The following is a 25,160-nucleotide window of genomic DNA, read 5'->3' on the forward strand; positions in this document are numbered from 1 at the left end:
TAGTTTCCGGTATACAGCATAGTGGTTAGACATTTATATAATTCATGCAGTGATTCTCCCGATTAATTTAATACTCACCTGGCACTATATATAGTTGTTGCAACATTATTGACAATATTCTCTATGCTGTATTTTACATCCCTCTAACTATTTTGTTAACCACCAATCTGTACTTCTTAATCCCTTTACCTTTTCCACCCAGCTCCTCAATCCTTCTCCCCTCTGAAAATAATGTATATTCTGCTGTTTTAGGATGAAATACCCTCAAAATATCAATTAAATCCATCTGGTCTAGTGTGTCATTTGAGGCTGCTGTTTTCTTGTTGATTTTCTTTCTGGAAGATCTATCCACTGATAACAATGGGTTGTTAAAGTTCTCTAGTTTGTATGACTGTTGATCTCTCCTTTATATATTTAGGCACTTCTATGTCAATATTTGCTTTATATATTTAGGCACTGCTATGTCAGGTGCATAGATGTTTACAAGGGTTATATTCTATTGGATTGATCCCTTTATCATTATGTAATGTCCCTCTTTGTCTGTTAAAATAGCCATTATTTTAAGTCTATTTTGTCTAATATAAGTATTGCTATCCCAGTGTTTTTTTCATTTCCATTAGCATGAAATGTGTTTTCCATCCTTTTACTTTCAGTCTCTGTGTGTCTTTTGATCTGAAGTGGGTCTCTTGTAGGCAGCATGTGTAAGGGTCTCGTTTTCTTACCCATTCAGCCACCCTAGATCTTTTGATTGGAGCATTTAGTTCAGTTACATTTAAAGTGATTATTGATAGGTATGTAGTTACTGTCATTTTGTTGTTCATATTTATGTTCTTTTTCCCCCTTCTTCTTCTTCTTCTTCAAGAAGTCCCCTTATCATTTCTTGTAATACTGGTTTGGTGGTGATGGACTCCTTTAGCTTTTTGTCTGGTAAGCTCTTAATCTCTCCTATAATTTCAGATGATAGCATTGTTGGTAGAGTAGTCTTGGTTGTAGGTCCTTGCTTTTCATCACTTTAAATTTTTCATGCCAATCCCTTCTCGTCTGCAAAGTTTCTATTGAGAAATCAGCTGACAATCTTACGGGAGCTCCCTTATAATTAGCTAGTTGCTTTTAGAATTCTCTCTTTGTCTTTAACCTCTGGCATTTTTTTATTATGATGTGGGACTGTTTGGGTTCATCTTTTTTTGGGACTCTCTGCACTTCCTGGAGTTGTATCTCTATTTCCTTCACCAGGTTAGAAAAGTTTTCAGTCATTATATCTTCAAATGGGTTCTCAATCCCTTACTTTCTCTTTATTTCTGGTAACTCTGTGATGCAAATGTTGTTATGCTTGATGTTGTTCCAGAGGCCCCTTAAACTAGCCTCATTTTTAAAAATTCTTTTCTCTTTTTGCTGTTCTGACTGGGTGTTTTATGCTACCTTGTCTTCCAAATCACTGATTTGATCCTCTGCTTCATCTCGTCTGTGTGGATTTCTTCTACTGCATTCTTCATTTCATTATTATATTCTTCCCTTCTGACTGGTTCTTTTTTTTTTTTTTTATGGTTTTATGTCCTTTCTTATACTTGATGCTTCTTTGTTGAAATTCCTTTCACTAAGTTCCTTGAGCATCCTTATACGCATTGTTTTGAACTCTGTCTCTGGTAGGTTACTTGCTTCCATTTTGTTTAATTCTTTTTCTGCAGTTTTCTCCTATTCTTTTATTTGGGAATATAGTTCTTTGTTTCCTCATTTTGTCTGCCTCTCTGTATTTGCTTTTATATATTAGGAAGGTCTGCTATGTCTCCCAGTCTCAGTCAAGTGGCCTTACGTAGTAGGTACACTGTGGGGCCCAGTGGTACAGTCTCCCTCGTCAACTGAGTTGGGTACCCCAGGAGTGCTCCTTGTGTGCCCTCCCATTATAGTTGAGTCTTGTTTGTTGTTGGCACATCAGTGGCTGCGATTGACGCTCATGATGATTGGCTGTGGGTTTGGCCACATCTGCATCTTATGGGCTGCTGTATGTGGAGCAATATTTGTCCCCACAGACTGTAGTGCCTACCCTTTAGGTGTGCCACTCATGGGCTAATTGGGTGGTGCTCTGCTGTGGTCTGAAGCTGACTTCTGGGTATGTTGGTTCTAGGGACTCTTGGGAAGGGCTCCAGTGCAGGGTCAGTTCAGCCAGCGCCTGTGACAAACTGGGATTACCTAGTAGGAGCTACAAAGTGATCCTCAGTTGGTTGCTTACTATGCTGGACCTCAAGGTGTGTGAGAGATGCCACACTATAAACTGAGGATGGCTACCATCAGTACCAGGCCTCAGGTAGATCCACAAAAGCCCAGGACACCCCAAGGTCTGCTGCTGCCTGCCAGCTCTTATAAGATTCAGCAGTATCTGATCCCTGATAGAGCAGTATCTAGGGGGTCACCAGGCCGGAACAAGTGGTGTTCACCAGGTTAAGGTAAATTCTGGTTTGGTGCCAGTGCTGAGCCTGGAGCTACTCAGAAAAAGTCTCTGAGGCCAGCCACCACCCACCTGGGGCCTGCCAGCCCCTGAGAGTTGTCCAAGAAAGACTGGGCTGGCTGTTGGCCAAGAAAGTGCCTCTGGAGTAGTGTGAGTTGGGTGGGGCTTGGTCCCCGGGAGTCACCAGGGTGGAGCGAGTGGAGTTTACCAGGCCAATGCAGATTCAGATTTGGCCATGTCAGGGAGGGCTTAACAAAGGAAGATGGTATCCACCTACTGGCTAAATGGGAGGAGAATTTTACATGGCGACTGTTCCTCTTGTCCTTGCCCTGAAACCACACAGTCAGTCTCTCCCTGTATGTCTCTGACACCTCCCGAGTCACCGTCCCTCTGCCAGAGCTCAGGGTGAGTTCCTTCACTTGAGTGGGTCTGTAAGCAGGCCCTTTAAGAGGATCACCACTGTTTTTCACATCCAGATGTTGTGGGGTCTCCTATTCCTGGAACCTGTACTCTGGGCAAGGGAGGCTGGTGTGGTGCTGGGAACCCCTTGCTTCTTGGGGGTGGGGGGACTTCTGCTGCCAAGATATCCCTTCCAATTCTCAACTGCCATGCACAGGTGCGGGGCTGGAAATTTTCGTGTCTGTATCCCTCCTCCCTGTCTCGACATGGCTTCTTCTTTATATCCTTGATTATAAAACTTCTGTTCAGCCAGACAACAGATGGTTCTCCAGTTCGACTGTTCTATAACTTAGTTGTAATTTTAGTGTGGTCACGGGAGGAGGCAAGCACAGCATTTATCTACCCCCTCATCCTCGGGGATCCCTCTCATTCGCAGTATATATTTGCTAACAAACTTCTTTGAACGAAGCTATATTTTCAGGAGATAATAGAAGGAATTAAAGCCAACTAAGGTATAATTTCAAAAGATAAGTGAAGAATGTGTCTCAAAAAAGTTCCTTCTAGAATGGATGGTTATAGGGAAGGTTGTCAAATTGATGGTTGGAGAGACATGAAATTTTCACTGGTCTTGCCACAGTCAGCAGCCAATGAGAGATGGATACTAGTAAGTCTGTATTTCAGGACTATTTCAAACTTATTCTTGAGTTTGCCTTTGGTCCAGAGTTAGGGCTAGTCATATCAATGGTGTATTCTGCACCACTGGCCTGGATCCATGTTAGAGTCTCTTATGTTAACACAGGAGTTTCTAGGTGAGTTGCATTTATTCCCAGCAATGTTTCCCCCCAAATTTTGTTCCCCTTAAATTTTAAGGCATGTATGTTGTTTTGGTAATAGGAATGTCACATTTCTCTATTCAGCATGACACAATTACTTTTCAGCCCCCAAACTGTCTGCTAAAAGTGGTTGGAGAAGGCGGAGTAGTATCACATATACTTCAGAAGAATTTATCAGAAAAGAATCTTTCATCCTCATGACTGCTAATTGCTAATTATTCAATATTCTCTTTCTCATTTGATTTTAACATGTCCCATTTAATAAGAGCACTAAAATATTTCTCAATGAGTTTAAGTGAAAGGACTCTGGCTAAATCTTGGATAACTGATAATGCTTTGATCTCTTCTTGTTGAAAATGCAGAAGTCTCTCAATAATTCTTATTAATGAATAGGTTAGCAGTGACAGGAATATGACACAGAATTCACAATTGACACACTTGTGCCCATTGTTTATATCTGGGTAATAACTTCCTGTAACCAGGAGACTGTCTAGTTTACTTTGGGAAAATAATCTCTAACCATCTTTCCTTTGAGCTGCCACTATATTGCAAACTAAAAAAGGCAACAGTCGACAATATAAAGAAGAAAGAAAGAAGCTAAGCAGACCCATTCAATCCCACACAGTCTATGATGAAAAATGTAATGGCTGCCTATTACAATCACATGTGACCTTAAAAAAAAACCCAGGCCACATCCCAAACTAATTACATCAGGATCTCTGGGGGGTGGGCCCAGGCATCAGCATTTTTAAAGCTCCCGGGGGATTCCAATGTGTAGCCAAGGCTATGAACTGTTGGTTCAGTGGCTTTGCTCCACTTAGTAACTCTTATCTGATGAGATATAGTCTGTAGCCTGCAAGCACTTTGCTAAAAACAGCTGTTTCCAATGAAAGCATGCAAAATCTCAATAATATCAGTGTCATCAGAAATAAAAAAGAACTAGGAGTCACAACATATCCCTTCAAAAATATTTAAACCAAACCACTCACGGGTACCAAGTTTTATGTATAAGGTTATTCACTGCCACATGTTTTTATTACCCATAAGGGACTAGTTAAATAAATGGTGATCAATTTCAGAATATGAAACTACTAAGAGAGCAGACTATGTGTATTAACTGAGTGCCTACTATGTGCACCTACTATAAGTATGACCTTGTTCCAGGAACTTGGGATTCATCAGAGACCAGGACTTTAAAGACCCTTGTCCCTGTGAAGCTTATGCTTTAGACAAGATCAGCTGCACAATTTGTGTGACTAAGTGCAAATTGAAAAGGTGATTTTTATTCAAAATTTACTTGTTCAACAATTACTAAAACTTCACAATGGTGACAGTAGAGCGTTAAACCAAGTCCGGGGCCCTTCTGAGTGCAGGCCTTGTGTGACTGCACAGCTTGCATGCCTATAAAGCCAGCCCAGATTCTAGATGGGAGAGACAGGTGATAAAAAATAAAGATAATAAGTACATAAATTATCAGCATGTAAGAAGGTGGTAGGTGCTATGGAGGGGAAAGAGTAGAACAAAGGAGGAAAATCAAGTTGCAATTTTAAATAGGGTGGTCCGAGTGGGCCACATTGTAAGAATGAGATTTGAGAAAGATCTGAAAGAAGTGAGGGAGTCAGCCATGAATATTTGGGGAAAGAGCTTTCCAGGCAGTTGACTGGCTAAAGCAAAGACCCTAAGTAAGGCTGTGAGCATGCCAGGAGTATGGCTGGAGCAGAACTGGTGAGGGAGGGTCAAAAAGGAAATGAGAGGCTGGATCACATGGGCTTTATAGCCTGTTGTAAGGACTCTGAACTTCCACTTGACATTTTAAAAGAATCGCTCTGGCTGCTGCGTGAACAGTCTGCAGGTGGATGGGCAATGGTAAAGGAAGGGAAAACAGTAAGGAAGCCTCTGTGGTGATCCAGGAGAGAGGGGAGAAAGAAGCACAGCTAGAGAATGAGAATAAATTTGGTATATGAGACTACATATATATACATATATACATATACATATATATATATATATATATATATATATATATATATATATATTCGCACATATACATATATATTCACACATATACATATTGTAGCATGGAAAATTATCCACAATATATAAAATAAAGGTGCAGTGCATAAAATAGTATGTACTTAGTGGTTCATTCTTTTTGTGTAAAAACAAAACCCCAAACTATATACAATGTGGCCGATATGTGCCAAGACCCCCAGGGGATGCCTAAAAGCACAGATAGTACCGAACCCTGTTTTTTCCGATATATGAGGTCAGATAATTAAGTTCGTGATCTCACCCTAGAAAAAGTGCTACATACCTCATTGCTGAATATCAGTATGGTCACCTTTGAACTACTCCCCTTGGGAAGCTATGCACCGATGCCAGCGCCTAGTCCACCCCTCAGAGAATTTTGGCACTTTTTCTGGAATGGCCATCGGAGCTGTTGTCATATTACACTTGATGTCCTGAATGTCATCAAAATGTTTTCCTTTCAATATTTCCTTTATGTTTGGGTAAAGAAATAAGTCATTGGGGGCCAGATCAGGTGAGTAGGGAGGGTATTCCAATACAGTTATTTGTTTACGGGCTAAAAACTCCCTCACAGACAGTGCCATGTGAGCTGGTGAATTGTTGTGATGCAAGAGCCATGAATTGTTGATGAAAAGTTCAGGTCGTCTAACTTTTTCACACAACCTTTTCAGCACTTCCGAATAGTAAACTTGGTTAACAGTGGGTACAAATTCATAATGAATAATCCCTCTGATATCAAAAAAGGTTAGCAACATTGTTGCAACAAGTTCACGAACATAATTGTCATACCTATGATAAAGTTTAATTATAAATTAGGCATAGTAAGAGATTAATGATAATAATAGTAAAACAGAAAAATTATAATGATACACTGTAATAAGTTATGTGAATGTTGTCTCTCTCCATTCATGTCTTCCACCCACAAATTTTATGTCTTTTCCATCTCAACTAAGCACTTACATCATACACTGTGGTCCTAACTTTTGTGATTTGAGGTGTGACAGCAAAACTTGCATGAATTTTTTTCCTTCTTCACAATTTCACATATAAAAGACTCATACTTACCACAGATCTTAGCAACCTCAGCATATGATTTTTTTCTTTCCTTAAGTTGTGAACTTTCACCTTTTCACTGAAAGGGAGCACTTTATAGTTTTTCTTTGGCACATTCAAATTGTCAGCAATATGACTCCTGTGATAAAGTAAAGGTTAGTTGAACACAAGGTACTCTGAGAGTCAACCTCATCACCAAGACAGATGGCTACTAAGTGACTAACGGGCAGGAAGCATCTACAGCATAGAGACACTGGACAAAGGGATGGTTCACACGAGATGGTTCACAAGAGATTTCATCACGCTACTCAGAATGGCATGTCATTTAAAACTTATGAATTGCTTATTTCTGGATTTTCCATTTAATGTATTCTGACTGCAGTTGACCATGAGTAACTGAAACTGCTGAAAGTGAAATTGTGACTAAAGAGGGGCTACTTTGCATACATTTATATATAAGCAGAAAAAGATCATAAATGTCATGAACCAAACTGCTAACAATAGTTACTTCTGTGGCTTGGGATTGAAAGGAATAGAGTCTCCTTTTATTTTATACTCTTCCTGGCATGCTTGAATATTTTTCTTTAAGTATAATTTAGTTTTGTAAATTAAAAAACACTGTTTTTCAAAGTAGGATATCATAGGAGCGGTTCCTCTTTCACTCAAACATGGGGAATAGCTGACAAAGAATAGATAACACTTAATTGGGCTTACTATAGCTTGAGAAAAATGTGGTTAAATCTAAAAAAATGTGAAAACACAAGATTGCAAGGTTTGAAAGCAGGATCTGAAATAAAAGAAAAAGGTAGTGAGGTGATTTGTAAACCTAGAGAAAACCAGGGAGAGCAGTAAATGATTGATTCTGTGTAACACAAAGAGTCCAATACAAGGTGTTCTGCACGTATTAACAAAGACATAGCACGTATTAACAAAGACCTTGCCTATTATGCATGTCAGGATTGGCAGCCTTTCTGGGCTATTTTCCCTTCAACTCTACGATCCTCTGAGGTTGGAGCCTGTTCCCTGAGGGATGAACACACTTAAACAGACTGTGCTTATTGGTGTGGTGTTTAGTCCCAGGCTGTGCAGACCAAGTTGTCCTCGAGGGCTATGACCAGGACAATGACAACTTTTCAGTTAAGTGGAAAGGTGATAGAGGGTAGCAGTCACATGCAGTACTTGAGTATTTACTGTTAATATCACCTTGCTTAAATCCATTTACTGTCAGAACGATCCATGCTTTGGATCCGTGATCACCTAGCGCTTACATCAGAGAAGTGACACCACAGTGCCCCTGTTCCTGCCAACGAGCACAATGCATGAAGACACCACTGGGTGGAACTGGGAAAAATGTTCACAGAAAGCCCTCCTACAAAAACCTCCCCAATAATTGTGTTGGTGAGGGCCCAGCTTTGCCATTTCCCTTCTTCAAAACTTGTAAGGATGTGTATTCCAAAAGCACTAGAATCTTATTGTCCTGAACACGCTGCCCCCAATGCTGACGAGGCTGCCTGATTATAAGAAAAATCACCTGGAAGAACTTGAAAGGGTTCATCCTTTAATGATTAATGCAGATCATCAAATGTGGTGTCAGACTGTCCACATCAGGAAAAATCCCCGAAAGCTGGAATTGAGTGCATGCTTTTGAGTGTGGCTATTTATGGCACATAACTTGTGTGACATAAGGGCTTTACAAATAGCTTCAGTTGTCAGTTAAGCCAGGGACCATTTCCAGATACCGTCTTTGCCCCCCAAAAAAAAAAAAAAAAAAAAACAAAACAAAAAAAAACATACCAGGGAAATGAGCAGTATCTGTAATTACCATGTTGGTGACAAAATAAAGCAAAATACAGGAGAACACCTACTATTAAACTCAGTACCTTTTTGAATGCCCAGGAACATAGGTTCTGTAGGAAAACCCTAACTACTAAGTCATACTGAACAACCCAATAACTGTGTAAGGGAAATTAGAAGGTCATTATAAAGTACATGATCAACTGGGACAGATATTAAATCACTCACTAATGGGTTACCCTTGTATGACTAGCTGGAGTATGTTTAACTCCACATACATCTCTATCTCCAAGAGTCACACTTGGAGACTATTTTTGTCTTAACTTTCACAGCACAGCCTTTTGGTTTCATATTTCAAAACACTGGTAAGCGTAATTATACTTGTGAACTGGCATGAGCCATATTTAGGGTTTCTAGGCGGGAATTCCCGCCCACTCTCAGTAATTTTTTTTCGCTTTTCTGTTCCCCAATCCTGAGAAAAGTTGGTCGGAAAATGGGGAAAATCGGCTCCTTGAACCCAGTAATACCCACAATGGGAAATCAACGTATTACTCACAATGTATCTTAGACATTTTTCTTATTTATCGCTAGGGTTTCCCGGTGGGAATTCCCGCTCATTCTCGGGAATTTTTTTCGCTTTTCTGTGCCTGAATCCTGAGAAAAGTTGGTCAGGAAATCAGGAAAATCGGCTCCTTGAACCCAGGTGGTTGGTAGTATCAGCCGTCACTTTGTGGAAACGATTCATCATGGAGAACAGAAAACAGTTTATATCTCGGGATTTGGGAATGGGAAAGCGAAAAAAATTCCCGAGAACAGGTGGGAATTCCCACCTGGAAACCCTAACCACATTGTTCATTTATAATTAAAACAGAAGGCCTTCTTCCCCATTTTAGGAAATGAATTATTTCTTCATTTTGATTGGAAAATAAACCAGAACAATAAAAATAGTAGAATACCGATGACCATTCAGAAAATCCTGCCCCCTGCCAAAAAAAAAAAAAAAAAAAATAGCATCTTTTACTTAGGATTTTCCCGATTTTCAGAGGTGTGCTAAGTGCTTTGCATGTATTCTTACCAAGTCTATGAGGTGTGGCCTTTTAAAGATGGCCTTAAAGAGAGGTTAAGGACCTTGTCCAAGATCAAAGTCAGGAAGTGATGAAGCTCTTTGTTTGGCAGGTTTTGGTTCATCACCAGGGTTCCATGCGCTACCATGCTGCTCAAACTTTCATGAGCACATGAATCAGCTGGGGATCTTGTTAAATGCACATTTTGACTCAGTAGGTCTAGGGTAGGGCCTCAGATTGCATTTCTAACAGGCTCTGCAGTGATGATGAGGCAGACAGTAGCAGGGCACTACACTATGCCAAGGCACGAGTCCTTCTCTTTCAACAGAACGGTATATTCATCGAGCTGGAGCCAGACACTCTTAGTTGATTACTTGACCTTGATACATTTGAGACAAGGAGACAAGAAAGATACCAATCCAGAAGCAATAGTGGTTATGGAATGCATACATTTCCATGTATTTTTACAGTAAAAATGCATTAAAAAATCTTTCACAAAAGAAACTTAAAAAATACAGGTAGGGTGTTGAGTTCTCCTGTCAACATTCTTCCAGGCATCCACTGTGTAATGGGTGGGAGGGACATTCCTAAATGGTTTGATTTAATCACACAAAATACTCATCCGCCTTCTCTCATCAAGACAATTACATGAAGCAGGGGGACTAGGGAAAGTAGGCTCACAATAATCAGTCTCCAATTTAAGGTTACAGTAGTTCAGAGAAAACTATATCTTTCTGCTTAATGCATAGTCCCTGTACAGTACAATAGTTCCAAAGCAAATCTGATGTGTGGAATTCCGATGAAACTGCCACACCGAAAGTCTTCACAGACTGAGACAAGCCCAGGTGGGTAGCACACAGATTTTAAAATGTCAAATGTCATCTCTGACAACAAAAAGACATCAAGATATTAACTTCAGGATGTACTTCAAAAATCCACCTCGATTTCATTTATTTAAAACTGTGGACCACAGTCGAGAGCATCATTTAACATCACAGATTTTGCTAGAAAGAGAAAATTCCTAGCAGGGGAACCTTAGGAATAAAATCCCGAAGTTAGCTCTTAGGAAATGGATGAAAAAGAACATCATTATTCAGTTGTATTCTCCCTCACCATTACTACTACAGCTTAATGTATGCTTTGTATGAAAAACTTCAATAATAAAAATAGCAGTCAGACTTTCCCCCTTCTCTTTAGCTATTGAATGTTCATTGTGTCTATTCCATGAGAGGAATTTGTGTTTTGAATGTCCACACAACTATAGCTACTCATTCTAATGTTGTGTATAAACCCATAAGTCAAATAAAGCTATGAACAATGTAATATTTATATATGCATAGTGTTTTATAAAAAGATTGGCCCACATACTGCTTTTCATCGATACAGAAACAGCATTATGTCCACAGCACACTGCAAGAAATGAGTGAAGAACAGAATGCAAACAAGTGCTTAAAAAATCACAAGCAGGCTCACCATGGAGGAAATGATGATATTCAAACCAACTAAAGCTTTAGAGAATTACTTATATAGCCTCCCATTTTAAAACAGCTTTACATACCTGATTTAGTTTACATTAAAATATATCCCAATGAATCAATTTGTTCCATATTCAGAAATATAAACACATATCACATTCCTCACTGCTAAATTTTTTTTGTCATAAATTCTCTTTTATACAAGAAAAAAAGGCAACAGCTTTTTGTTTGTTTTCTTTTAAACAGGCTCTATTAATTACAATTTTTAACTCTGTACACACAATGATTGGCTGGTTTTATTTTTTTTTTTTTTAACAGTACCATGAGAACAACAGTGATTGACTTTCAAAGTTTCGTGTCTGTATGGAAAATGCACAACATTACTACGGAAATATACAATGCATTGTAAGCAGCGGTTTGCTGTCGTGGTCCAACAGATACAAGCAAACATTTTGGCTCAGCTAGGCAGTAATCCATTTCAACCACATCTTGGGGCTACAGACGATCCAACCACACCTGCTGTGGAATAGCAAAAGAATGCTTTTGTTTAAAGAAAAACCGTTTTGTTCTGCTGTCCAAAAATTCAAGGGACAGGGTCACCAGGGTGGAAGTTTGCCAACTAGATCTAGAATCACCGGGATTGAATCCTTCTTTCCCCTTCAATCATCCTGAAGACTAGTAGGGTTTCAAAGGGAAATCAGCATTTCTCAGAATAAGCACCTCCAACCCTTACTTCTTTAAATATCAACTTTCCACCAACCCCATGCCCTCCCCACCAATTTTGCAAAGGGCAATCCTGGGCTTATGCTGAAAGAGAGGAACGTATTTTCTATATTGGGGATTTTTATGGCTCCTTCACACTGGGCACATCGTCTCCCACTCCCCATCTACTACTCAGCCTCAAATCAGACAACACAGAAGGTGTTGGTTGTCCACTCCTTCTAGTAGTTGAGCAAAGCTGTGATGGAACTGCCTTAATGAGATCTTATTAGATGTTGGTAATGCTAATGAACCGACCATCTGTGCTTGGGCTGCATTTGGGTAATGGCGGCCAACCTTCTCCTCTCGATGCCTTTCTATGGCCAGGGAGAATACAAACTGTTTTTCTGAACCAACTATGACTTGAGAATGTAACATTTCTTTGTGCTGTGTAGGTTAGCTATAAATATCCTTCATTTGCAATAGTAGTCTCTTCATATAGTTTGCTTGATTTTAGGATCAGCAGCAATCCTAACCCATCCCAAAGAGTCCTCAGCTTTTACAAATATAACTTTCACCTTTTTTTTTTAAAGAAAAACTCCTAACTACAGTATAGCACTACATCATTACATAACAGTTTGTATCAAATTAAACTTAATCAATAATTTCCCTTACTTAAGAGAAAATGATCAACAGCCCTATTTAACCAGGAGAGAAAAAGATTGCCCAAAAAAGGGGAACAATTCTTGACAATTCTAGTTTACGTAGAAACAAAATTTATAACCCTTTGGGGCAGCATTTGGCAAATAATTTCCAAAAAAGTATGCATTTAAAAATACTTTTTTTTAATATTATACATCAGGCACAACACTTTTCATATATATTTTTCTCTTATAAGATTTCAAATGCATAAAATGTTTGTTGCTATTTATAGGATCATCAGGTGTCAGATGCTTCATCTAAGTAAGAAACTAAATTATTTCAGGTTTGTGACCTTCCTCTTAGAACCTTTGACACGGTAAAGGTTGGAATGTGACTCAGAGCTCAGATACTGAGGTCCGTGCTACACTCTTTGTAAGGTCGCCTCCTCTGCTCCGGGGGATGTCTGGAACTTCTGCTGCCATCCTGCTTCACACTTGTGTCTTCCCTTTCTCGGTGGCCGACTTTGTCCTCTCTGTTCCTTTTCTCCAGTGACCGCTCTCTCCTCCGCTCGGGGGACCTGGCTCGCCTCCGGTCGGTCGATTTTGCTCTCCTTTCCGGGGAGCTCCCTCTCCTCCGCTCCGGAGATCTTCTCTGATCCAAGAGTCGTTCCAGAGACCTCCTGCGACGGCTGGGGGAGCTGTCGCGCCGGCGGGTCGGTGACCGCTCTCGCCTCCTCTCAGGAGACACTTCTCGCTTCTTCTCATGCTTCTCCCTCCTCTCCAAAGTGTTGTCCGCGCTGCGCGTGCCTTCCCTCCGCTTCTCGGGAGATCTCCTCTTGGGGCCGTTGGTCACCATCCTCTCGGCTGGCGCTTCTCGGCGTCCCTCCGGCGCCCGGTCCTTGGGCCGGCAAGCCCCGCTGTCGGGTTTTCTAGAAGTTCCGTTCCAGGTGTGATGCTCATTGGGTTGTCTGCTATACTCTCTGCTGCCTTTGGAATCTTTCGCGTGTGCCCGCTTTTCCCCGTGTGGTGATGATTTGTGAAGGTCGGGTGGGTAACTGGACTCCAGCGACAGGAGCTGCCGGCGGTCGGCGGGCCCCGCCCTCACTTCCGGAACACCTTGTGCGCCGGCGCAGGGGCCGTTCCGGTCGCTGCTGGGGTCTGCAAGAGAAGGAACGACAGCAGCGGGTTGGTAACGAGGGCCTTGGTCCTGGCCCCACTCCCACTCTTGAGATCTCATTAGTCACAACAAGCACACAACTGTTAAAGCCCTCAGAATCAAAGCCAACGGAGTCTTGGATAAGTACGACTGCAACTAGTTCGGGTTAACAACTAGTGCTTGTGGCTTTCAGGGTCTAGTCTACTGTTCTCTATACTCAAGACACTGATCAGTGTAGAACTTGTAACAGTCATAATTTTACTCTAGAAAGGCACAACCTAAGTAGTCTGTCTAGAAGTATCAAAACTTCCCCACTTTAACTCCCTTGTCCTCTTTTCCACCCACCAACCCTTCTCCCTTGCCCACCCCTCCCCTGCCCCCATGAAAGAAAATATTTTCTTTTAAAGAATATTTGTTTTAATTTGCTTGAAAATAATTTGGGCGATTGACCTGGAGGGGCATGAGGGAACTTTCTGGGGGAATGGAAATAGTCTGTGTTTTGGTCTGGGTAGTGATTCATTAGGTGCACATAGAAGCAAACTATTCACTGCACTGTACACGCAGGCTTTATGCGTGTTACTGTATGCAAAGTATACTTCTATTGAAAAAAAGTGATCCAGGCTGGTGGGCAAAGGGGATTACCGAGGCAACACCGCCCGATGTTGACGACTGGCAAATGTGACAGGAATTTGAGTGTCCATTAAACATTCTCTCTGTTTTTGTGCATCTTACTCAACTATTTTCTCTACTTTTATGTAAATTTAAGGAACTGTTTTTAAAATGTGGAGTCTTTTGACAGATAATAGAGAATGGAAAGGAGGTCATCAGTTGACATGAGATGGCGTTCAGATAAAGCCTCTAAGGTTAGAGGCATTTCTCATTCTGCTATAGGAAGCAGCTATAATTATATCTGTGAGCCGTGGAGTCACCGGAGTGCTTCCTACCACATCGAGCTCTTTACAGATTGAAAAGCAGGGCAACATACACGGGCTGCTATTTATTATACACTACACTATCTGAAATAACACTGGAAATGTTTTAGGTAGCATCCTGAATTCATGAGCGCTCTTTTCAAAGCAGGGATGTTTTGCTACTACTAAACCCAACAAGTCATATGCATTATACCATTTTAGGCAAGGCACCAGCAGTGGTGTGCTGCAGTGTGGAGGGCAAACCAGGGAGCCAGAGATGAAGTGGATTCTCTGAAAGGATCTTTCATGAGGCAAAAAGGTAAACATTGAGCAATCCATTTCATGAATGATCTCCCAGAACCTTGGGTGGGTGTGAACAAAAGCAGGAATATAGCTTTGAGCAGGGAGGGCTTGGCAAGGTTTTTAGTAAAGGCCCAAGGAATGCATTATTTTTGGCTTTGTGGGCCACACAGTGTGTTACAACTACTCAACCCTGGCACTGTAAAAGCAGCCTTAGACAACATATAAAAGAAATGGACGTGCCTATGTGCTACTTACTAAAACTTTACTTACAAAAAACAGGCTGTGGACAGGATCTGGCCCGTGGGATAATGATCAAGCCGGAAATTGCATCTTCCCATCTAGCAAAGTCCTATCTACCTAGGTGAGAGCTCTGTGATAAGAGGTTTGTTCTTTCTAAATGCTGGGTACGCTACCAGAATGAACACAAAGTCATTTTAAGATTTGGGTGAGGGAAGGTTGCTTAGATCACTATCATAAATCTAACCTTAGGTTATTTTAAGATAAGGGAGAGCAAGACTTCAACAGGGTCAGTGATGTACTTACAATTCAAAGAACGCAGGGTGCTCAGAATGAATTGCCAAACATATCAAAATAGAGCTAAGCAGAAGCAATGAGGAAATTAGGCCACAGCACAGAAACACCTAGTATTGATTGAGCTACAAACCGTAGTTTGATTATGGCCCATAAGGTAGAAGCAAGCCTCCCCGAGCTTTTCATTTCTCATACATGCAGCGATATTAGGAGGTATCATCGCTGTAGGAGGGAGGGCCCAGCACCAAGAACAGTCAGAGAGAAAGAGAAAGAGAGAAAGAGAAAAAGTTGAACATTTAGATTCCCTATAACAAAGAGGAAAGAAAAAAAATCTGCATTTGTTAACATAGGGCAAAGAGAGTTTATTTGTCCAGTCAGACAGTCTAAGGCAACACTCAAATAAGGCTGCAGAGACCGCAATCAGAACAGTGAAGTTTTTAGACAGCCATATAAGGTGACTCAAGGACCCAGACAATAGATGCATCCTTTTTTCTTTCTTTTTCTTTTTTTTTTTTTTTTTTTTCAAACAACTGGAACAATGACAGGCTGGCATAGGAGAGCATTAACAATAAACAACAAAAGAACAAAGTTCCCTCCCACCCCCACCCCAGAAGACCGCGGCAGTTAAATTAAGTACAAAAAACTCATTACAAAAATAGCCTCACAGAGAAGCAGGTTCCAATCAAGTCAGAAAAATATTGGAACTTAACATATTATAACCCATTTGTGACTCTAATCAATAGAATTAGATTTAGTCCAAATGACACATGGAGACATTACAGCAGCACAACCCTGGCATGTTCAACCCTTCTTGGAAAACCGAGTATTTAAATGATCTTTATTTTCAGCCCAAAGAACATTTGTTAGTGTTGGATTTTCATCCTCAGTGCAACAGACATAGGTTTTGAGAAGGTACACAGGTTACTGACAGTGACTCTCAAATGAAATATCACATCCAACAGAAGCATAGGGAAGACAGAAAAGGGAGACAATGTTACACATTTCAGTGGCAGCCATACACCTATCAGCGGTTCAGTACAGTGCACAGCTGTAACATCTTACTGTTGTCAGAATACCTCCCCTGTGGTTGGCCATGCCTAAGGGGGCCTCATCTGACACCCACCCAACCCCCACCCTGGGCCCCTCATATTTTGCACCTGTATTAATGTCTAACACCTGGAAAGGCTGTCCTTGGAAGGAGTTATCCTTGTCCTTGAGGATTAAAGAGCTTGTCCTTGCATCTGAATTAAAGATCTTATCAAGTCCAAAATGCAACTGGGAAGTGTGCAGAATGACTTTCAGAAAAGAGGGTGACAGATAAAATCCCTAATAAAGGGGACTGACGTATATAGGGACCATTCAATCACAGTTTCTATAGAAACTTTTGTAGACCTTTGGTTGGGAAGAAAAGCCCTACATCTAGGGCATAGCTTTTTTCTTTTTTAATTTTAAACAAGAATCTCAAATAAATAAATAGGACATAATTATTATAATATACAAGATTTTGCCATCAGGACACTAAGCTATGTAAAGATCATTGTTGTTTACTCAAACCATGTCTAAAGATATGACAAAGGAACTCTATGTATAACCTGGCTTTCCCCATAGGAAAGGTATAGTAATGTGTTTCCCTCATGAGCACTGGGAATCTATTTCATCCTTTATCATGTAAAAACATATGGCTAACATATCAACAGTTCTGTTTGTTTTATAGCACTGGGCTCAGGTGGTCTGATTTGGGGTAGGGACCGGTGGGGTAGATGCAGAAGTGTTGTACACAGAGTATAAAGGAGGTGAGCGAGGCCCCCAAATCATCTGAAAACTTCACGTCTCTCAAATAAGACAGCAAGTAACCAAACAAGGAAAAAAAAAGGAAGATTTGTGCCTCAACATCTCACTCAGGAAACCTGCTTTCCTGCTTCTGAAAAGGAGTAGAGTCATTTTGTGCTAACAATTGGATCTGAGAAACAGTTTGGCACAGTTCAAACAATCATTCCTTCGCTCTTGGTCGGACTAGACAAAATGTTCTCTCTGATTATCAGAAAGGGGGCTATACAGATCTTGTCCTAGGCCAGGCCCCAGTCCACGTAAGCAAGCAAAAGGATGAAATGTGCAGAGATTTCAGAACAAGCGAGGCAAATAATCACACGGTGCGAAAAGCTGGTAAGACACTGGTGAATGGGGGGAACAAAAAGACTGTCCTGCTGCAGTTCTGGAGACAAATTCATGGAGTCATGCCAGGGAAGGAAGGAATGTTTTCATAGTTTGACCCACCATATTCTGGTACCGAGCCGTCTCCCCGCTTCAGAAAAAGACGCACTCTGCGGCCACCATTCTTAATCAGTTCTATAGCCCGAGAATGCTTCATGTTTTTGGTAGTTTCACCATTGATCTCTAAAATTTCATCACCAATCTGCCCAAAGCAAGAGGGAACAAAGTGAGATAATTACAAAAGGGTTTCACCAGCTACTGAGGTGCTTTATGATTTAATATTCTTTTATCGATTGATTTATTAAATATTTATTGAGTATATGCCAGGAAATCTTCTGTTGCTTAGGATTCAGCAGTTTAAAAAACCCCAAAATTCCTGCTGTCATGTAGATGACATTCTAATGGGAGAAAGATAATTAACAAGAACATCAGAAAAATACATGTATGTCAGATAGTGTAAGTGCCAAGGGAAAAAAAAAATAAAGCAGTAAGGGGATTATTCATTGTTGAAGGAAGGAGGATATGGTAAGCAGTTTCTAGGGGGGCCCCCGATGATCCCCACCTCCTTGTATTCACATCCTGTGTAATCTCCTTCCCTTTGAATGTGGGTTGAAATTAGTGACTTGCTTCTAACACACAGAATATGGCACATGTGATGAGAGGTCAATTCAAAGAAAAGGTTACAATATTATTTTGGTTTCTGTTTTACTTGCCCTCTTTTGTCTCTCACTTGTTCACTCTGATGCATGCTATGAGCTGCCATATGGAGTCCATGGTAAGGAAACAAAGGAGGGCTCAGGCCAGCAGCCCAAGAGCACTGCATCCTGCCAGCCACCCTGTGACTAAGCTTAGAGGCAAATCCTTCCCTAGCTGAACCTTCAGATGAGACCACAATCCTGACTGATACATGGACTGCTGCATTCACTATGTGTCAGCTGCTGTTGTAGGCACTGGAGATAAAGGAGTGAACGAGACAGGTCAGACCCATACTTTCATGAAACTTATATTCTAAAAGGGAGAAAAGAAGCACTAGCTTTGGACTTTGAAGCCGTGAATCTGAATTCTATCACTTATTAGCTAAGTGATCTTGCTCAAGTCTTTTTAACTTCTTGGAGTTCACTTCCTCATCTGTAGAAGGAGGTGATAATACCCTATGCCTACCAAGCTAAGGATGTCAGATGTGTCTTGCGATCACTACAGCATTGTACAAAATATCATGATAATGGTATTTCATTCAGTCAGAAACTCTTAGGTGAGTAAAGATATAGAAAAGCATGTCTTTGAAATTTAAATAAAAGGAATACATTCCACTATATTTTGTCTAGTATATGTACGAATTGTGCATGTTTATGCATAAAGGAAGGATATATAAGAAACTGGCAGACTGTTTGACACTAGAAACTATATTTTTACTATATACCATTTTTACCAGTTTGATGTTTTAAAACCACCTACATGTCTACTTTCCCAATTGAAAAAACAAAAACTCATTAAAAAATTCAATCTGAAGAAATTTAAAAATCAAGATTGTGTCTTAAGTATTAAGTTCCCTACCCTTGGTCACTTTTTGCCTTTCCTGACCTGACCCTTGCAAATTGCTCCCTATGCGCATGTCTCAATCCATGTGACCTATCTATAATGAACAGATGATTTTCCTTTTCTAAAAAAATTATCTGCCTAGGAGAATAACACATTCATACACAATAACAGATATTAGATATCTAAACAGAACAGAGTGGACTCTTGGCATGTGTGTATTTAAAATTTGCAGCTTTGACTACCTCAGAGCAACCTTGAATATTCTTGCCATGGAGTAACTGACCCTTTGCAGAGGCAGAGTCAACATGCTCCTGAGGCTGGGGTAAGATGGTTGGTGACTAGCTAGAGAAGAAATGGAGCTCCCCACCGAAAACTTATACCATGTTTCCCCGAAAATAAGACCTAGCTGAACCGTCAGCTGTAACGCGTCTTTTGGAGCAAAACTTAATATAAGATAACTGGTCTTATTTTACTATAAGACCGGGTCTTATATCATAACATAACATAATACTGGGTATAATATAATACCGGGTATATAATATGATATGATATGATATAATTATAATATAATACAATATAATATAATAAAGACCGGGTTGTATATAACAACATAACATAACATAACATAAAGTAATACCGGGTCTAATATAACATAACACTGGGAATATAATATAATATAATACCAGGTCTTATATAACATATTATATATAAGACCAGGAATATAATATATGTAATTATAATATAATTCCGGGTCTTATATTAATTTTTGCTCCAAAAAAAGCATTAGAGCTGATGGTCTGGCTAGGTCTTATTTTTGGGGAAACACGGTACGACTACAGGGCTTCCCTGCTTTCTAAGCATCTGGGTACACTGAGGGTTCTTATGAAGTGATGTGTCTGCCACAGGAGATTAAGTATAACAACTGTGGTAATGGGATTCAGAAAATACCTACTTTAATAAGTTTGTAAGTAATTTTAATCCTTCATTCAACTCCAAAGAGTTGGAAGGGCTCATCTAACTTCAGCAGCTACAGCTAACTATGATTTGGAAGAAATTTACCCTAGGGTGGGAGTCATGCATTGAAAGTGTATTGAACACTATAGAAAATATAATTCTCATGATCAAGAAGGTTCCAGCCACATAACGTCCAAGTCACTGCAGATGACATGTTTACATCTACTCTGGACTCCTCTTACTACTTACCCTCATCTTTCCACATCTTTCTGCCGGACCATCCTCTGCTAAGCGCAGGACATAGAGGTCCATGTTATACTCTCGGCCTCCTCGAAGACTAAAGCCAAATCCCTTGGCTCCTCTTTCCAGTTCCACAGTGTAAAAATCTTGTTCCTATTTCAAGAAATGAAATGTAATCATTCTGGGAGAACTTATCGCCACACCTATTTCTCTCCATCTCTTCCCAAACGTTTGTATTGTGCTGATTTGACAAAAAGGCACAATCGCTATCCCCCTCTTGGTGAGCCTCAATTGTTTATTAACATCCATTAACCTTAGAAGTTTGGAGATCCAGAATTTGAAAACATTCATAAGTGTGCCTATAGACTGCAGACCGCATTAAAACTTAATCAGTGAGGCTGCGATTTACATGTGTGGTAGGAAAATTCATTCCATGATACTGCGCTGCACACTGCTAGATGTTCAGCCTCCCTGTCTCATGCAGAAACATGCCAGCAGCATCCAGCATTAGGATAGCAAAAGGCTCTGAGAAGGCCAGCAAAAAAGGAACCGATTAACTTCTACCCAATGTTTCCCAAATTTACTTCACTTGCTGTTATTTATGCACCCTCCCTTACCGCCATATAGGACAGGTATTTAGTTCTATGGATCCCACCTGAAATTCACAAGTCTGAGAAACACCTTAAGAAAAACATTTTGACATAAATATATTTATGAATACCACAAGTAGATAGAAATCAGCTGTTTTGCTCTTCTATTGATCCCCAATTATGGCTTTTATTTTGTTTCTTCTCCCTAGAAAAGAATATCTAGGAATGTTTTTCAAAGGTAGTAAAAGGTCATTTCCTAGACAACCAAATGTGAGTACATATTTAGTACATCCCCTCACAAAAGGTTATTTCTTTTAATTGAAGGTAACTTGTAAAGGATATCTCATAAAAATAGCTTCAGAAAGCTGGAAGGAAACATTCAAAGCCAACAGAGAAAAAAGAGAAACGGGCCTCACCTGTGTTGCCTGGGGTGCTTTGAACTCAAACTGAGATTCCAGCTTTGGTTTGGTGGAATTCCTGCCAAAGTGAGAGAAAGAAACATGAGAACAACCCCTGGGGAAACTGAGAAAGACCCAAGGACCAGTGCCATCCTGCCAGGAGGTACTTTTTTTCCTTTAACTAACAGAAAAAAACCAAAGCCATGTCTGACCTGGTCTCCTGGGCCCCTTGCTGAGCAGGGGTGTGTGTGGTAGTGATGGTAGCAATCTTCTCTGCGTTGGTCAGCAAAGTGGCATTCGAAGACTCTGCAGGATGAGACAGAACGTCATAAAATGAGGCCCCTCGAGAAGGCATCGTCACACCAGGAGGTGTGCAGAAGCCCCATATCTGAATGACAAGTCTGGCTTCTCTAGCACCATTCCAAGCAGTTCTGACTTGAGTTTCTATTAGGTTGGTGCAAAAGTTATTGCGGTTTTTGCAGTTGTTTTTAACCTCTTAGACCACAATTACTTTTGCATCAACCTAATAAACAAGAGTTTAAAGAATGATTCTAAGCTATTCTATGATGTGAGCCATGTATAATACCTCCATTACCCTCCTCCCAGCCAGACATCCCCACAGATGAAATAGAGTCTGCCCAAGAAAATGGTCCTCTAACACTGTAGCCAAGATAGGTGTCTCTCACTCCTCTCCCACCACATAGAAACAGCAGGCCCATCAAAACACTGTACCACACCAGAATTCTCTCCCAGAATGTCACAGGCTGATAATAAATATATTTGCTAACATTTCCTGCAGTTTATCAGCAATATTTAGTGAGTCTGCTTGATTTCCTCATGTGAATATTAAAATTAGAAGTGGGCTAACATCTTGTTACACACACACACACACACACACACACACACACACACACACACCATCTACTTTCTTCCCCACTGCTTTTCATGAAGCACAATTGAAAACGTGGAGTTCTTGACAGTTTCATCTAATATCACTCATGAGAAATTAATTTTAAAACTTGCATTTGTTAGAGCCAGAGTTTGTAAATACAAGTTGTATAAATCATGAAGCCACCCTAACATAATGAATATGACTATATTCTTATGTAAATTGACTTTCTTCTCCACTGCCCACATTCGTAAGCAACCTCATTCATCTCTAGAAGACTGGAGATCCAGATCTTGAAAACATTCATGAGCAGGCCTACAGACTGCACACCAACATGCATATATTGAAATGTGATCATTTATATAGTAATGGTTATATGTTCTTTTACAAATTATTGCTCCATTATGATCAAGGGAAATAGCAAGCAACTATGAGCAAATTGCACTTTAAATATTTTTAGGTTGACTGTTGGGAACATGGAATAAATTTGCTATTTAACAAAATGCTAAATATGGTGGTTAGGTTCTAAGATTGGCCTATAAATGCCCATTTAATTCACAGAGTGCCAAGAAGTCCAGAAGTTTCTAGGAGTCCTATGGTTCATTGGAGGCACTCTAATGTCTGTCGAATAAGTGTGTCTACCTGTCACGTACAGCAAAGTTTCTATGGGAAACTAAGTTAAGTACCTGCACTGGGTTACCTGGACCGTACCTCCCTTTACTGCAGTCCTGGGTGACCAGACATCCCTCAGATCCCAATCGCTTGTGCTCTATCTTCCATTTTAATTTCCTAAGGCTATCACTCAGCTTGTTGTTTTCATTACAGTTGTTAAAAGCATGGGCTTGAGATTCAAACCCTGGTTCAAATCCTCCTTTACCTGCTCATTAGCTGTCTGCCTTAGTTTCCTCATCGGATAGAAAGAGATGACATTAATTCCCTTCTCTGGGATAAAAGTATGTGAAATGTTTAGTACAGTATCTGACATGCAATACACACTCAATACACGTTTACTGCAGCGATGGCTCTTGCTACTAGTTCTATTTCGTATTTGTTACTGTGGAACTTGTATAAGTTATTTAAATTCTCTGCAAAATGAGAAAGTGGAACTATGACTTTAACAGTTTGCAGTCCAGTCATCAAGCCCATGATTCTTATAGTTAAGGTACAAGATTAGTAAAAAAATGTAACTAGATCAAGGGAACTGAGAAGTGAATCCGGTTCACGTGTTAGGACAATGTTTCTGATACCCAAAGTTTTCATAGATTCTGAGGGAAAAGGAACCTCTGGTCAATTAAGGGTGAGAAATAATGGGTAGAATAGAAATGTCTTTGCGGTTTGCTTTTCCTGTGGACTCAGAGCCATAACCATGCCAGCCTACCCTGCAACCCTCCGAGTCAGGGAGGAGGTGCTTCTCAAATTCATGGGGAGGCAGTTTATTGTAATGGTTATGATGTCAGATTCTCTAGTCACACTATCTGGCTTTGCCTCCCAAGGTTTGCCATTTACTGGCTGAGACATAAGCAAAGTTACTTCAACATTCTATGCCTCAGTTTCCTCCACTGCACGTGTGGGATAACAGAGCTATCTAAGAGAAGTGGTGCAAAGATTATCTGAGATAAAAGTGCGTGGGATAGTTCCTGGCACATAAAAACTGCCCTCCAAGTGATTGGCATATTTTTTATTGGTAGCATGTGTTTATTACTGTTATCATAATATTAAAAGCATATTAGTACATTTGTATGATTGCAGTTAACTGGTACAACCAAGGTGATAAAGATATTTCACAAAGTATACCCACTGTGTCAGTACAAAGGACTGAGTCTGCACAGCCTGCCATTATAATTCACCAGAAGTTTCATAAATACATGTATTGGTCCATTAAAAATACTTGTTATTGCTCATTGTAATTAATTTTACGGGGACTCTCTGGGAAATCACAAGATTGTTCAGGCCATGGGGAAATCATAATCAGGATACCAAAAATAATGTTTCCTGGTAATTAAAGTGATTCTAATTACTGAATTGTGCGGTGGTTCCCCTTTGTAATTCTTGTGTGTTTTTGGTAGCCAGAGTTTTCCAGGCAGATTAGATCCCATTCTCAGATCAGATTTTTATTTCTGCTGCTTTCATGATCGCTGAGATTAACAGATAATTACTCAATACACATATAAGCAAAAAACTATTTTATTAATTTTCTTCCTAGCCTTCATTTGTTATTTTCTCCGTTTACATGCAAATCTGTTTTGGGTTCAAGCTTAACTTTAAGCATTTAAAAAATTAACAACATTTAATATGCAAATGCCTATTTGAGCTCCCTGAATTTTCTTGTTTTTCTTACTCTGAACCACCACTATTTCCTCATCATTCACAGTGTGCCAAGAACTGTGCCAAGTGCATTATCACATGCATTATTATTTCATTTACTTCTTACAACTCAATGAAATAGGTGCAATTAGTATCCCCATTTTGCAGAGAGAGACACTGAGGCTTAGAAAAGGCAGGTAACATGTCCAAGGTTATGCAGAGAGCAAGTGGAAGCAACTTTTTAAGTCTTCATTTAGAATTAAACCCAGACTTTCAGGGCTGAAATTCTCTCTGGCTTTTAAAATACAGAGATGAAACCCATTATCATAAATGTATAACTCTATCCCAAAGCAAAATTTGCTCCCTGTAAGAGAAAAACTATCAAAGACGGGCATGGAATCAGCAGCAGTATTACAAATGGGTATCATTGTATTGGACTTTTAAAACTCCAAGGCAGGTGGACAGATTGGCTGTTTTTATGATACAGTCCAGAAAGTACTCTACATCTTTTATTAACCAGTGTTCACACCTACTTTAGCTCTCGCAGAAAAATGGAAATGGATATTACCACACTTTCCAGAGCAATTGTGTATCAAGAAAAGCATATCCTAGCTCCCAAGCCACAGTCACGGCGCTGCACTAAATCAGGGCCCTAACTGCTGACAGGAGCTTCCAGCTTCAGTATCAACGTATCGCTGTGACAAG

The 25,160-nt window shown here is 40.2% G+C and overlaps 1 protein-coding gene across 20 annotated transcripts in view; it reads right to left on the bottom strand.

Moving 5' to 3' along the window:
- Positions 1 to 11,383: 11,383 nt before the first annotated feature.
- Positions 11,384 to 25,160, bottom strand: part of MAGI1 (membrane associated guanylate kinase, WW and PDZ domain containing 1) — a 590,782-nt gene continuing 577,005 nt past the window's right edge. For 14 of the 20 annotated variants that reach the window (XM_074313244.2, XM_074313245.2, XM_019757182.3 and 11 more), the window contains 5 exons: positions 21,475 to 21,568; positions 21,281 to 21,341; positions 20,284 to 20,427; positions 17,605 to 17,743; positions 11,384 to 13,587 (listed from right to left, as the gene is read on the bottom strand). In XM_074313244.2, coding sequence (XP_074169345.2) covers positions 12,833 to 13,587; positions 17,605 to 17,743; positions 20,284 to 20,427; positions 21,281 to 21,341; positions 21,475 to 21,568 — 1,193 coding nt within the window. In that variant the 3' untranslated portion in view covers positions 11,384 to 12,832. Of the gene's footprint in view, positions 13,588 to 15,463; positions 15,553 to 17,414; positions 17,744 to 20,283; positions 20,428 to 21,280; positions 21,342 to 21,474; positions 21,569 to 25,160 lie in introns of those variants that run through there. The other 6 variants (XM_019757197.3, XM_074313247.2, XM_074313246.2 and 3 more) reach the window with 2 other exon arrangements.

The sequence above is a fragment of the Rhinolophus sinicus genome, chromosome 5 (assembly GCF_057876585.1).
Source record: "Rhinolophus sinicus isolate RSI-liver-muscle chromosome 5, RSI-T2T, whole genome shotgun sequence".
NCBI classification, from domain to species: domain Eukaryota; kingdom Metazoa; phylum Chordata; class Mammalia; order Chiroptera; family Rhinolophidae; genus Rhinolophus; species Rhinolophus sinicus.